The sequence below is a fragment of the Rasamsonia byssochlamydoides genome (assembly GCF_041956645.1).
Source record: "Rasamsonia byssochlamydoides strain NRRL 3658 unplaced genomic scaffold VTN77scaffold_19, whole genome shotgun sequence".
NCBI lineage: Eukaryota > Fungi > Ascomycota > Eurotiomycetes > Eurotiales > Trichocomaceae > Rasamsonia > Rasamsonia byssochlamydoides.
Window position 1 is genome coordinate 240171 of NW_027192402.1, and position 13534 is coordinate 253704.

The following is a 13534-nucleotide window of genomic DNA, read 5'->3' on the forward strand; positions in this document are numbered from 1 at the left end:
TTTGAGACTCTGCAGGATATCTAACCCATGAGGATCAGATTGTCCCCGCCCCCCCTGTCTCTGCATTCCACAGAGCTGGGCGATCATGCATGATTACGGCATGCTGCATATCAATGTCTGTACGGAGTACGGGGTACCGTATGTATGTATGCACATTCCTCCTTACTTACCTACCTAAGTACAGAGTATTCCCTGCTCCGTACAGTGCGTAGGTCATAAGAAAATGACGTACAGAGCACGGTACGCTAGATGGAACTGGGATTGGTATACTCTGTAGTAATTGCTGCTGATAATAATATTATTAATATTATTAATGATATACCCCATACTTATGGCCAACTTGGTGATGAGTCTTGAGCATTCATGGTTTTAGTATCTGACGAGTTATTATTGTGATTATTTTACGAGAAGTTCTTCTTGTGAGATCTATGACTTGCTGTCCCACTATTATGAGTCAGACGATCATACCTGCTATAATTGATTGTCGAGCGGGTACGGAGTACGAAGTAGACAGGAGGTATTCCCTGATCGACGACGGTTAGGTAGGTTAGGTACCCATGCTGCCACTGCCAGTTCCGGTACGACTCACGGCTATAATTACTTACAGTTGGCATTCGCAAGGCTTCTTGACCAGCCAGTCAGTCGGGATTCAGATGGACCATGGATACCATTGCGACAGTTATCAGCCTGATGATCTGCATCATGCGTGGCATATGCAACAACACAGATGGCGTCATTGATAATAATTGCTTTTTTTTTTCGCCGTTTTTGCGACCGTTGGACAGTGACATGCAGGTAGAATATACACTGGTCCACTGACCAGGTCCACAGTCCACTGGACTCATAATTCTAGATAATAATTAATATTATTAATGTTAATAATAACCGCACTGGCATGATAAATGCTCCGTAGGGATGGAGTCGTTTTAGCGTTGACTGGATGGAGATCTGCGACACCACGTGGGCAGCAGAACCACTAACCTCCGTACTCCATACCAGTCGGAAACTGAGAGGTACGCAGTACTCCGTACGGACTCTAGAATCCATGGATTTATTCTATGCACCATAAGAATTATTATTCTTTCACACTTTTAGGTGGTGTGCATTATTATTACTTACGTTGAATAATAATAATAATATCGAATGTCTGTAGGAGATACTGTTTCAGCTGTATTTTCCGATGAATTTGCCGATGGGGATTGGATTGGATAGCTCTTTCCTTTTCGAGATTGCTCACCTGATCAACCAGTCAGTAAGCTCCGTAGTACCAATTTGGTCATCAGCATCCATCTATTTAGTGATTGTTATGATTTTATATTATTATTGTTATCTACTCCCTACTCCGTACAGCTACTCTATTACTCCGTACAAGTAAGTTGTAAGGTCACCAAATGAGAGACAAAGTTAAGCATCGTTGTGTCACTGGGGGGCAGCCACGGACCGCGGTCGTCCCGGACATGGCGGACGCGGACTCATCAGAGTCTCCGTAGGTACCTTCACTCAACCAACTAATTACGGAGTAAATACGCAACTACTCCGTACAGAGGAGTCGAGGACTGGAGGACAGCACAATAATAATGTCGCAGGTATGAACCTTATTTCTTGACCGTCGATCATACCATGACAAATCGTCTCTTACTCCGTAGGGCTACGGTCCGTGATGGATTCGCCCTGTTGCTGGAATTTTTCGTCGATCATAGGCTACCAAGGAGGGTTGCATACCAGAGGTAAGGTCGAATTACCTGATATCGTCCTGAAACTGACCGCTTCAGTGATGCGATACTCAGCGGACTGTGGACCTGGCATAGACGTACGGAGCACGGAGGATAGAGTCCTCCGTGCTCCGCAGATGGTCTGCGGCCTGCCCAAGTCAAGCTAACTGCTGGAACCTGCACGTGATGATCTGATAAAGATGATCTCTGAGAGGACCTCATCGGCACCACCTACCTAACTAGGTAGACATGCTGGTAGCAGCTGTCACAGGACCGGTTGCTTCAACTCGCAGCTTGCAACTTGCAACACGAAGAGACCAGAAATGGGCTGCACGTTTCACACACGTGGGAGTCATGGATTTGACTCGGTAAAATGCCGTTGTTACATCTAGAGTACTCCGTACTACTCACAACAATAATTAGAGAGGTTTTATGCAGCAGGAAAAGTTCGGGGAGATAATACGTAGTGTACAGAGTACTCCGTGGTTCAGGAAGGAACCCTTATGTCCCTTACGTAATAACCTCCCGAGATAATGCACCCTAATAGGCAAAGCGCTGGACTGGTCCAAATAATTGGCCTGTCCAACCAATCATCAACCATGTCGAGCGAGGCCTCGACTAAGTTAAAATTGACATCACGCCTTAGTACCTACTCAGTACCTACGCACACTTGCTACAACCTTCGCCGCGAGTCGCAAGTCGCGGCAGAGTGCTACCTACGTACGGAGTAGTTGTAAGTTATCTATTATGATCGCTGCTGTTAGTATCGCAGTCCTAGGTACAAGAATTCATGCTTGATAGGCAGATGACAATAATAATACCTAAGTCCTAAACACGCCGGGTAAGCGCCGGTCCGGACCGTTTTTTGAATTTGGGGGCGGAAAGAGCCCTACGCTAGGCGACGGGAAGCCCAGGGCCATGGTAACGTAACCAGGTTGGTTAAATTGTTTAGGTAGAAACGAGTCAGACGCGTGATCCAGTGAGCTGGAACTGGGACGGGTCAGTGGTCAGTGGTCAGTGGTCACTGAGGGCAGATGTCCAGTGACTTCTGTCCACGACTCCACGCGCAATGGTTCTCGATCTTAATACTCCATAGATTATTATTAATTTTTCTTTCTGCTGGTAGGACGAGGACTTGGACTTGGAACCTGCGAAGCAAGCTATGCGTCGTACTCGCGACATTGGGTACAGGATACAGTCACAGAGTTAGGCGGGAGGTGGTTTGCGATCTGTGACGTCCATGTCGCCACTCGCGCCATGATGAGCATACCCCAGCATGACTATTTATTACTACTCTCCCCTGCGATAATAATAACAATGCTACTAATTAACCTTATGTAGGTACTGCGTAGGCGGCATGAGTTGCCTCAAGTCCAAAGTCACGCACGGTTAGTTACTAAGCGGGGATGACGGACTGTCAATGATCGATGTGCTGGCATGCTGACAACCAAGAAGTACTACTGTATGGAGTTAGGTACTCACCGTCCCGAATCCATGGAATTTGACAGGGCGGTACGGCCCTTCCTGCTGCTACCATGGATCGAACAAGGTACGTACCTAATTTATGAAGTTACCAAGATATGTTCTCCGTACCTAGGTTACGGAGTATGCTGAAGGTTGTCTGCTTAGTAAGGCACACAACCAGGCTGAAGTTTGAATCAGCGCCTGGGGTAACCTACGCCTATGGCAGCCTCGAGGCACGATCAGCACTGTGTCCCGCGTGGTCGTGACCGTCGTGGGATACACGTTTTGAATCCTGACGTCCTGTCCCGTGACTCCAGTCCTGTCCCCCACCACGGAAACGATCGTCCGGACCTGCAAACAAGCTGATGCCCGAAGTACTCCGTCCTCTCTGCTACTATCCGAATTTCACTTCGACTCGCATCACGACAGCTTCTATGCTGCAGCAGCATCTGCTTACTCCATACTTGCGGCGTGGAGACGTTGAAGTGCAGTTGACAACTTGACACTGACTCGTCCAGGATAAATTCCCCAGACTCTCAGCCTCCTGTCCATCCCTCCACGCTCCACCGTTACTTTCTCCCGTTCCCACGGCTCTGGGTTGGCTCTCACTGACACCCCAGTCTGTGATCCTGGGTGATGAGCGTTGTGATGATCTCCAGTGCATCCCACACCCGCATTTCCCACACTCCAATTCCTACCTACCCTCCTCATTTAACTTCCCACTCCTTGAGCACCAACAATGACCATTTCCTCTTTTGGGGGTAGTCAGCCACCTACGCACTGCATGGTGTGACTTAACGGCGACTTGACGATGGCGACCTGACTGGCATTATAGCATACCTAGGTAGACATTATTTATCGAGAATCGGACCGCATGAACCTCTGGTTCGATCCAGTGAGCGTTTCAGCTTCCCAGACTGTCTCAGGCATGAATGTTTGGTGCCGGCCCAGTTCTAGTTCGGTGCCACCTGACAGGGAGGGTCGACCAGGGTCAAGCTCGGTTGTGCCACCAAGCACCAAGCACCAACGCTCAACGGCAGGCTGTCGTCCCAAAATGATAGTTAGCATGGATCTGTACGACCTAGAGCTCTACGCTGGCGTAGTTCACCAACCGCTGCTCAACGTGCTTGCTCCTTTGGACCTTTCCAGCATCTTCTTGTGGAGGGATGTCCCCGATGGAGTACGTACTGTACGGAGTACATACGTACTACGTACGGAGTACACAGCAGACGGGTACGTATTACTGTAAAAGTCTGTCTGGTCTGCTGCAATCCGGCCGTGTCGACCCACGTCAGGACCCAAGCACTCTTGGGAGAAGATAGTGGCTCAATGGCTCAGTAGTAACCATGACACCGGTACTGCCGCTTGGATCACAGTCGTCTCTTTCGGGCTGCAGCGTCCTTAGCGGGGCCTGCTGGGTGGGGGGTAAGGAGGGGAGGGGCCACTTGTCGAAATATTGCGACAGGCCTCTTCCTCTGCTAGTCTGTCCCTCGTTCCGTGCCCGTGCAGCCAGTCAGCAGCCAGAAGGTATCGACGGTCTGGAGCAGAGTTAGAGCCTCGTCGCGCTCTTTTGTTTTTCAGTTCCCACACTCCTGGTTTGGTAAAAGCCGTGGCGTTTTCCGATCGACTTGTTGCAGGCTTGCAGGCTGGCTGCTGGCAGCGCGTGGTGAGTGCACTGTCGTGTCATTGGTATCGGTATTATTATTATTATTATTATTATTATTACTATTATTATTCTATGCTGTACTGTAAGCTTCAGTCCGGTGTCCTCTGTAGAGTCAGATGTCTGAGGACTCTCCGATCTTGACCTGTGTCTGCAGCCCAGCGCGTCCTTGGCGCCATTATTGGGCCGTAGCCCGCTCCACCCGCTCCCTCCGCCAAAAGCGATCTGTCATCTCAGCGGACGAGTCACGACCTTGCCTCTGCTCACAGCTGGTATGGTGCGAGATCGACTTGGTTTTGATTGTTTTTCTCCCTTCCTCCGATCAGAGAGGGCGAAAGAGAGAGGGGGTGTGTGGTAGACTGGAAAGATAAGGGATGAGAGAGATGGGAATGCAGACAAACTTTTTTTTTTCTCTCCATGAGCCAGTAATAATAATAGCAACAATGGAGTAGATGACATAAGAAGTTTACCGCAGTTGTGTATTGAATTATTACATGCCCAACCGATTTGTACAGAGTAATACTCCTCCTGTAATACCTTCCCCTCCCCCTCGAGTCTGCTCTGCGACTCTCCGCTTCTCTGGGAAATTGAATTCTGCATTCCCCACCGGGATCGAGGTGCGACTCTCGCTGTGTGTTGAACCGATGGCCTGGCTGCCGAAAGGATCGGGAAATGCCAGAAAAGAAGTGGCAGCAGCCAGTGACTGCTTTAGTTTGCACCCTTGGATCTTCCTGGTCGTCTACCCTGGCTGTTGACCGCCTGGACCGTGCGGAAAGACGCGCTATAGCTGCACTAATTGCCGTAGGCTAGTGGATTCCCGACCGTCAAACAAGGTCGGTCTGTTTGCCTTTTGCGCTCTCAAAACTGAAGTAATTGGCTTATGGCGGGCTACCTACCTATCTGTGTGTTCTGTTCTGTTCTGTGCTGTATACTGCGCCGTCACCGACCTGCCGGCTGACTACGACAACTGCTGTACACCTTATTGCTGCTTTTCCCTCCCACTCTACTTCCCACCCAATTGCTTCCCCGATTCGAGACGCGGCTCCAGGAAGCACACTGTCAATTCTATCTACCGGGCATACTATTCTATTTTTATTATTTGCTATTTTATTCAGTTCACTTCTATTTTATTTTTTTTTCCCCGATTTCTACTGCCGTGTCAAACCCGCGACGGAATCGCGGCGGGTAAAACAACTGCGGAAGCCACACCACTTTCTTCCCCCTCCTTGGCCGGTACGGTTCCTTGGGTTTCTCTCCCAGCGAACTGGTGGAGAACCGCATGGATAGATGACCAGAGGACTAACTTCCCGCTTTTTGTAGATATCGGAAGATTTTGAAGCAAATAATCTTGCCCGCAAAAGAAGACGTGGTGGTTGTTCGTTCGTTTGTTGTACCCGGGTCCCGCAAGCTCTGCAGTCAGCTTTTCGCTTGCGCCAACGCATTATTGTCGTGATTCTTGCCTCTCCAGACGATTACTGCCCCTCTCGGCGCGTCTCGTGGGACTGCAGATCATGTCGTGGATGTGAAGAGAAAAAGAACTGGAGCTTCTCTTGGAATTGGAAGAGGGACCCCATTCTCGACTGCACCGGTAGCAGCTTTTCTTGGGAGCAGAGGCAGATGGCCGCGATCGCTGTGAGACAACAACAACCATTGTTATTCTTATAACGATGGAAGTGATTGCGACCGACGACAAGCCCAAGCCGCTCCCGGCCTACGGGGCTCATCCTCCTCCTCACCACCCCCCTCCGTCTGCGCCTTCTTCGGTCCAGCGAATGCCTCCCCCGGCGGAAGGTCCCCATGCCCTGCCGTCTTCTCACGCTCTATATGAGCAGTCCTGGCGTCCATATCCTGCGCCATTTGACAATGGCAATCCGGAGCAGCGCCGCTCGACGCCCGCGCAACCGCCCATTCCTCCGCACAGTTACCCCCCCCCTCACCCGAATCGGGAGCTACCCCAATTACCTCCGGACGTTCCCCCTTACGCTCGGCCCAACAGTCTGCCAGCTCCAGCCCCGACTCACTCGCCTCCGGACGGTCATCCCCAACATCCTCCATATCGGCACATGAATGGCGCTCCTCCGAACGAACCTGTTCCGCAGTCTGCCCCAGGCGACTACCGGCCGCGAATGGCATATCCCCCGCATGAAGCCGCCCCAAATAATGGCGAGCCACCACCTCCTTCCGGACAGTATGTTCCGAACGTCTCTCACATGCCCGCGGCGACAGGGCCCTATGACTCGAGCTACTATCACAGCCAAATGTTTGGTCGCCAGCGGAAGGCCGCGAGAGCCCAACAGGTGAGCCAACTCCCTATATCTTTGGATAACAAGGTTAATGGTCTGACTCGGTCTTCGCGGGAAAAAGGCCTGTGATCAATGTCGATCCCGAAAAGCCAAGTGTGACGAGGGCCGTCCGGCATGCAGTCACTGCAAAGAAAACGGTCTGGTTTGTATCTACAAGGAGGTCCCTCCACACAAGTAAGTTCTGGACTCCTCTTCTCTTGGGCGATAGTGTGGATGGTTTCATCCCATAGATTACGGATCTATGGGTTTCGCGTGTATTGACAATTTGTTCTTCCCAGACAAGAAAAGGCGACGCAACTGGTTCTAGACAAGTTGCAACAACTCGAGGACCGAATGATGCAGCAACTCGAAGAGCGAATGAACCAGATGCAGGCGGAACACTTGGCTCAGATCACAAAATTACTCAGTCAACAGGGGGTGTCTCCGGCCGCATCGGCGACCGCGTCGGATACCCCCGCCAAGGACACACCGATTCCGAAGGTGCCGCCGAGTCACGAGTCATCTGTAGAGCGCTCAGTCACCAACATCGAGTCCCAGGGGACACCCGGTCAATCTGAAATCAAGGACGACAGCGCCACTCCCACCGCCCTGCCGGCGGCTCAAAAGATCGAGGTGGGAGGAGGGGATGTGTCCGAGGATATCAAAATTGAGGAGGATGACGGGGAGCTTTCGATCCCAGTGGAACACACCACTGCTGCTCACAAGCTGCTGTTGTGGCCTTCTATCCGTCGGCTGTTGGCTCCAAAAGAGATCGACGAAGATTACGTGATGAAGCTGGAAGAGGAACGCGGCCTCATTCGAGTGTATGGACGTGGTGAAGGAGATGACCGGAGTGACTACGAGCAAGGCACCGCCAGCAGTCCATCAACCACTAACTCTTCCAGTCCCAACTGGGAAGAGGACTACCACACCCAAGGGGCATCTCCGAATGGGCCCTGGGGCACCGGGCTGCCTACCACCACGTCTCACCGACCCCGAGATCATGTAGGTGGCTTGGATGAAACGGGACAGTTGAATACGGAACCTGAGGTAGTACGGCGTCTCCACCAGAGTTATATGCAACACATCCATATTCTCCACCCGTTTCTGGATGAGAACAATCTCAAACGGAAGATTGAGCGATTCATCAAGATCTACAGCCCGCAAAAGAAGCCTATGGTGGGCCCGTATATGCCTGGCAACCCTGGAGAGCCCCCGCGAGGCGCCAAGCGGAAGCGTTCTTCGGAGGCGCTCCATCTTGGAGGATATGACACGACCCGTTCTCCAGGCTCCAACCCAGAACGCAATGTACCTCGTCGGATTGAGAGGTCTATCGAAAATGCCATTATTCTGTTGGTCCTGGCCTTGGGCGCGATTTGCGAGTGGAGAGACCGACCTCTCCCGGGCCCTGTCAAGGATCCCCATGTCCCGACATCTGGTCTTCAGAGTGTTCTCTCTCCAGAGTCCTCCGGTGCCTTTTGTTCCCCCACAAACCATTCCTTCCCATCCCCGGACGGAGGCGAGGCCCGAAGAGCTCGCTCGGCCTTTGCGGTTGGCCAGGATTCGGAATTTGCACATCCCAAAAATATGGATGTGATCCCGGGATTGGCATACTATGCTTATGCTACCGACATTCTGGGAAACCTTCAAGGCGGAAATGGCCTCTATCACGTTCAGGCTGCTCTCTTGGCCGGTCTCTATGCCGGCCAACTTGCCCATCCATTCCAAAGCCACGGCTGGATTTCCCAAGCATCGAGGGCTTGTCAAGTGCTAGTAAGATCGTGAGTTCTGCCTGCTCTCATCTTTGATCCGTGTCATTAATCTTTTTTTTTTCTAGGAAACGGTATGAGAAGATGCAAGATGGCCCAATGAAGGATCTCTGCGATTTTGCCTATTGGACCTGTCTACAGCTGGAAAGGTAAATTAACCATACTACTATCATCTCGAGAGAGCGATGCTGATGGGCTTCTTCCTTTCAGTGACATCCTTGCGGAGTTGGACCTCCCTGCTAGTGGCATCTCTCGCTCTGAAGGCCGGATCGCCTTACCCAAAGGTGTCTTTACGCTGTCGCTTCCCAACGAGATCCGCGCACCCAATACGATGATGATGTTCTTCTATTCTGCCCAGATCCATCTTCGAAAGGTCTTGAACCGGGTTCATACAGATCTGTACAAAGCTGAAAGTAAGCATGTACCTGCAGATCTATTGAACGAAAGTTGCTAACATTGCATTTCTCTTTGGGGGTCACAGAGACGGGTCAGAGACGGTGGTCTTTCAATGTGCTGGAAGTGCTCAGCATGAATCTCGAATTCTGGAGGAAGAGTCTGCCAGATGTCATGAAATGGGATGATCGAGATCCTCCCTCCAGCGACATCAACACGGCTCGAATGCGCGCCAAGTATTATGGCGCCCGTTACATCATTCACCGGCCGGTTCTCTATTATGTACTCCACTATATGAGTCCGCAGTCGACGACCGCGGCGGATTCTCCTTCTTATACCGGCCCCTCGGGTTCCAAGTCCCAGCAGGTGTCTCCGTCCATGGCTCATAGCCAACAAGCAACGAGCATGGCACGATGGTCCAGTGACATGGGTACCTCCGGCCGGCCCAATCCGGCCGACATTTGGCCTGGGGTTGCGTTCAAAGACCTGCATGTCAAGCTGCAACGGTGGTGCAGGATTTGCATTGAATCCGCCATCCAGAGTACCGAGGCATTTGACGGGATCAAAGGTCGGCTCATCGTGACCAATATTTTTGGGACTGCTCACGCGTAAGTAGTATACTGACTCTTTTCTGTTTCCGTTTTGTGGCATTTTTCCTGACAAGATACTTGCGCTGGTTAGACAATTTGGCAACATGTTGGTCTTGTCGGCAACATACATGTCCAGTCTCTCGGAGCTGGTGGACCGCAATGAGCTGCGGCGACTTCTTCAGCGCACAATCAATTTCCTGCTGAAGAGCAAGAACATCTCCCCCAGCCTGCGTGCCGATGCCGAAATTTTGACCGAGATCTATCGTAAGATCTTCGGTGAATCACCCAATGTGAACCTTTCCGACTGACCTACAGCGCTACGGTTAACGAAATTTTGGTTTGGTTTCATGTTCGTCCTATCGAAAGGACCAGTGTATTGGGTCTTTTGAGACCCTGGTATGATCCCATGAGTGTTGCTTCGGAGAGGGAGGTTTCCTTCGGGCATTTGACATTGCATTCCCGTGGTATGGTGGTTTTCTGTGATCCATTGGCGTTTCTCGGAATTCTGGGGAGAGGGAGGTGGTTCAGTGTCTTTTGCTGTTTTCCCCTAGCAACGTATTTGCCGCCCTGACTGTCAGTGTGATGTCTTGCTGCGTGTCTGGTCGCTGACTTTAATTGCGTGACCCCTGACAGCAAGCTTGCTTCATACTTGATTTCGAGCATGTATATGTGTTTGCCTTCTTGTCGGTCTTTCTGTCATCCCCCTGCTCCTGTTGGGCAGCCATTGATTCACGAGAGTGGCGACCTTGACCTTCCTCGCCTGCAAAGCGACGACGTTTTCAAATTTCCATTGCATGGAGGTTATCTGCTTGCTTTCTTCTGTGATCGAAGCCCCTTGCATGGCGGTCACCACTTGGTCTTTTGATTTAGGATTGGTTCTCATGCTGTTTTTGTGATCCTGTTTTTCCCTTCACACATACTCCTCAGGAGTGGCGACATCTGGGCGGCTTTCTGCTTGTCGATGATCTAACCCGACCTTGGAAGGGCCTTGTTTTCTCTTGTTTAATGGCTTTTCTTCTTGATTTGTTTTGTTTTACCGCCATATATACATATATCTTTTGTTTCCTTTTTTTTCCCCTTTCGGGTTGTTTGGCCCTGGGTCGGCTTGCTCTATGCATTTTCACGGGAGGAAGGCAATCTGGTGGTCTCGATGTCTTTTCTTTTGGACCATTTCCCAGCGATCACCGAAAATGGAAACCCGGAAGATGGAGTCGGGTTAGACTTGGCGTTGAATTCGCAATACATATATAGAGGAGAGGGCTGGTTAGTTTATTGATGAACTACAGCGCTGGAGTTGGTGCAGTGGGTATGGCTTGTCCGATCCGTATGCAGCATGTTCTTTGACGATGTCAATGTAGATCTAGTTGTTCGTGAATCTTTCCTTGTATTTACCTCACCGTATCTAAATGTATCTGGTCTATACTCTGCAGTAGCATTGATTTCAGGTTGGGTGTCGGCTATGCTGGACTCCAGCTCCGGGCTCAGGAACACGTGAGACCGAGGGATATCTAATCCGCAGGGATGATCAGATAAGTGTGATGATCAACTAACCTAGTAAGGTTTGGATCTTATCAATTATTTGGGCAGCAGGGGGGTGAGAACTCAACTATGTGATTCTGCTCCTGGACAAGTGCTCTATTAGTCGGCAAGAACAGGCTTGCTAAGTACTATGTATGTACTCTGTACAAGGATTATTTAATAGTTCTCTGAAGCACAGCCATCAGGTGTGTTCTGGACTCTGCAACAAGGACCATCCCCATCGGTTTGTGACCCTGATTAGTTTTCCCCCGCACTTCTCTTTCCATTGTCTTGGCGGCCAGTTCCAGCTCTCTCAGCTCCCTTCCAAGTCCGCAATTTTTGGTCCAACTAACTGGTCAATGGTCATCGGCCCATGGGTGTGCTGCTGACGAGTCACGATGTGGCATATGTGCAGGGATCTTGCAATAATGCATTAATGGTGCGTATTAATAATTATTATTAAGCAGTAATTAATTCCCAGTAATAGTGAGGTGAAGCTGGTGTATTTATTGTATGTATCACTGCCATGAAATGAAATGGAAACTTCCTCGACATCCCTGCAGGACCTGAGGAATGCGGTGAATATGATCGTCCATTATAATTGTGGTGATTGACTAGTCCCCTCGGATCGTCAGCTAAGGAACTAGTAGGTACTACTGTAACTGCCTGATAGGCTGGAGATTCTCGGTGTTCTGTTACATTGTCCGTATTCTCTCGTTCTTCTAATCAGAAATTTTTCTGTCCTTGAAAATCATTGCAAGTGTTAATTTGCTTTTGGTTATGGTTTCAATGACCGCCTTCTGATGAGTTGAACTCTGATTCTGATACGGTCATATCATTATGTCGACATCGCGTAGGGGCTGGCTGCCGCGGGAAGGTCTGTTATACCTTGCGATCTCTTTTTTTCCTTTATTACATCATTTACTAATATTTACTAATATGTGAGCCCTCCAGGCTTCACCGCTGATCTTGTTGGTGCCTTCATGAAGAGCACGCTTCTGGATCCTGGGAAGACCCTGATATCGCTGCTGCTGGTCCAGTACGTCCCTTCAGGTCAATACCTTGGCCGGCAGCGTCCTGCAACCCTTCAGGCGCTGCGGGTTTTGCTCGTCCTGGGTTGCTCCGCGTCTTCAATGCGTGGTTGAGTCGGCGAGCCATCAACAACGGCGTTTCGGACCGGTATGACTGGCCGCGCGAAGTCATTGTCGTGACGGGTGGCAGCGATGGCATCGGCAAGCATATCGTGCTCCTGCTGGCAGCACGAGTCAAACCAAAGATCGCCATCCTCGACATCCAGGAACCGCGATATGATCTGCCGGACGGAACCCGCTTCTACCAATGCGACATTACCAACTCCGAGGCCGTCGCAGCCGCCGCCTCCCAGATTCGATCGGACCTGGGCGCTGAGCTCACGGTGCTGATCAACAACGCGGGCATCCTGCAAGCCCACCCGATGTTGGAGGGCACCGAGGCCGAGACCCGGCTGACCTTCGAGGTCAACACGCTGTCGCACTACCGGCTGGCGCGCGAGTTTCTGCCCGCTATGATATCGCGCAACCACGGCATGGTGGTGACGGTTGCCTCGATGGCGGGGTTGGTGACCCCCGCCAACATGGTCGGCTACTCTGCCAGCAAAGCGGCCGCCATTTCCTTCCACGAGGGTCTCGCCACAGAGCTGGTGACGCGGTACGGAGCGCCCCGCGTGCGGACGGTGCTCGTTACGCAGGGGTTCGCCAAGACGTTTATGACCCGCGATCTCAGGCCCGACGACACCTCCTTCAACCCGCTGTTGGCACCAGAGACGGTCGCTGAAGCGCTGGTCGATCAGGTGCTGACCGGTGAGAGTGGCCATGTCTGTCTCCCAGGATCCCTCGGATTGCTGTTGTGGCAGCTGCGCAGTCTGCCCTTGTGGGTTCAGAGCAGAGTGAGTGATCGATTGGCGAGGCTGACGCGGCCGCCGGAGAGGAAGAATCCGTGGGTATCATGAGTGAGTCGATCAATCAATCGTCTTTTGGGTAAGATGAGGAATGACTGTACTGAGCTTTTCTGCGCTGCTCGAGAGCTTCTAAAGAGGGCAGTGATCTATTCTGTTTGTCTTCACTTCAGCCATTGTATGTGTCTCTGTTCTGTTTCTGTGTTAATC

At 51.1% G+C, this 13534-nt stretch overlaps 4 protein-coding genes across 4 annotated transcripts; 3 read left to right on the top strand and 1 right to left on the bottom strand.

Annotated features, from left to right (window-relative positions):
• Positions 1-3069: 3069 nt before the first annotated feature.
• On the top strand, positions 3070-3542 carry VTN77DRAFT_2520 (uncharacterized protein; the record flags this gene model as incomplete). The annotated part of the gene is made up of 5 exons (XM_069418369.1): positions 3070-3100; positions 3168-3174; positions 3221-3261; positions 3342-3423; positions 3494-3542. The coding sequence occupies 5 exons, from the start codon at positions 3070-3072 to the stop codon at positions 3540-3542; spliced, it is 210 nt and encodes a 69-aa protein (XP_069279146.1).
• A 508-nt stretch (positions 3543-4050) lies between these two features.
• On the top strand, positions 4051-4581 carry VTN77DRAFT_2521 (uncharacterized protein; the record flags this gene model as incomplete). Its single annotated transcript, XM_069418370.1, has 2 exons — positions 4051-4356; positions 4429-4581. The coding sequence occupies 2 exons, from the start codon at positions 4051-4053 to the stop codon at positions 4579-4581; spliced, it is 459 nt and encodes a 152-aa protein (XP_069279147.1).
• Positions 4582-6506: 1925 nt separating this feature from the next.
• Positions 6507-10181, top strand: VTN77DRAFT_2522 (uncharacterized protein; the record flags this gene model as incomplete). The annotated part of the gene is made up of 7 exons (XM_069418371.1): positions 6507-7136; positions 7204-7316; positions 7421-8902; positions 8959-9039; positions 9101-9303; positions 9372-9891; positions 9965-10181. 7 exons carry the CDS (start codon positions 6507-6509, stop codon positions 10179-10181), a joined length of 3246 nt encoding a protein of 1081 aa, XP_069279148.1.
• A 2297-nt stretch (positions 10182-12478) lies between these two features.
• VTN77DRAFT_2523 (uncharacterized protein) lies at positions 12479-13243 on the bottom strand (the record flags this gene model as incomplete). Its single annotated transcript, XM_069418372.1, has 1 exon — positions 12479-13243. The coding sequence occupies one exon, from the start codon at positions 13241-13243 to the stop codon at positions 12479-12481; it is 765 nt and encodes a 254-aa protein (XP_069279149.1).
• Positions 13244-13534: the final 291 nt, after the last annotated feature.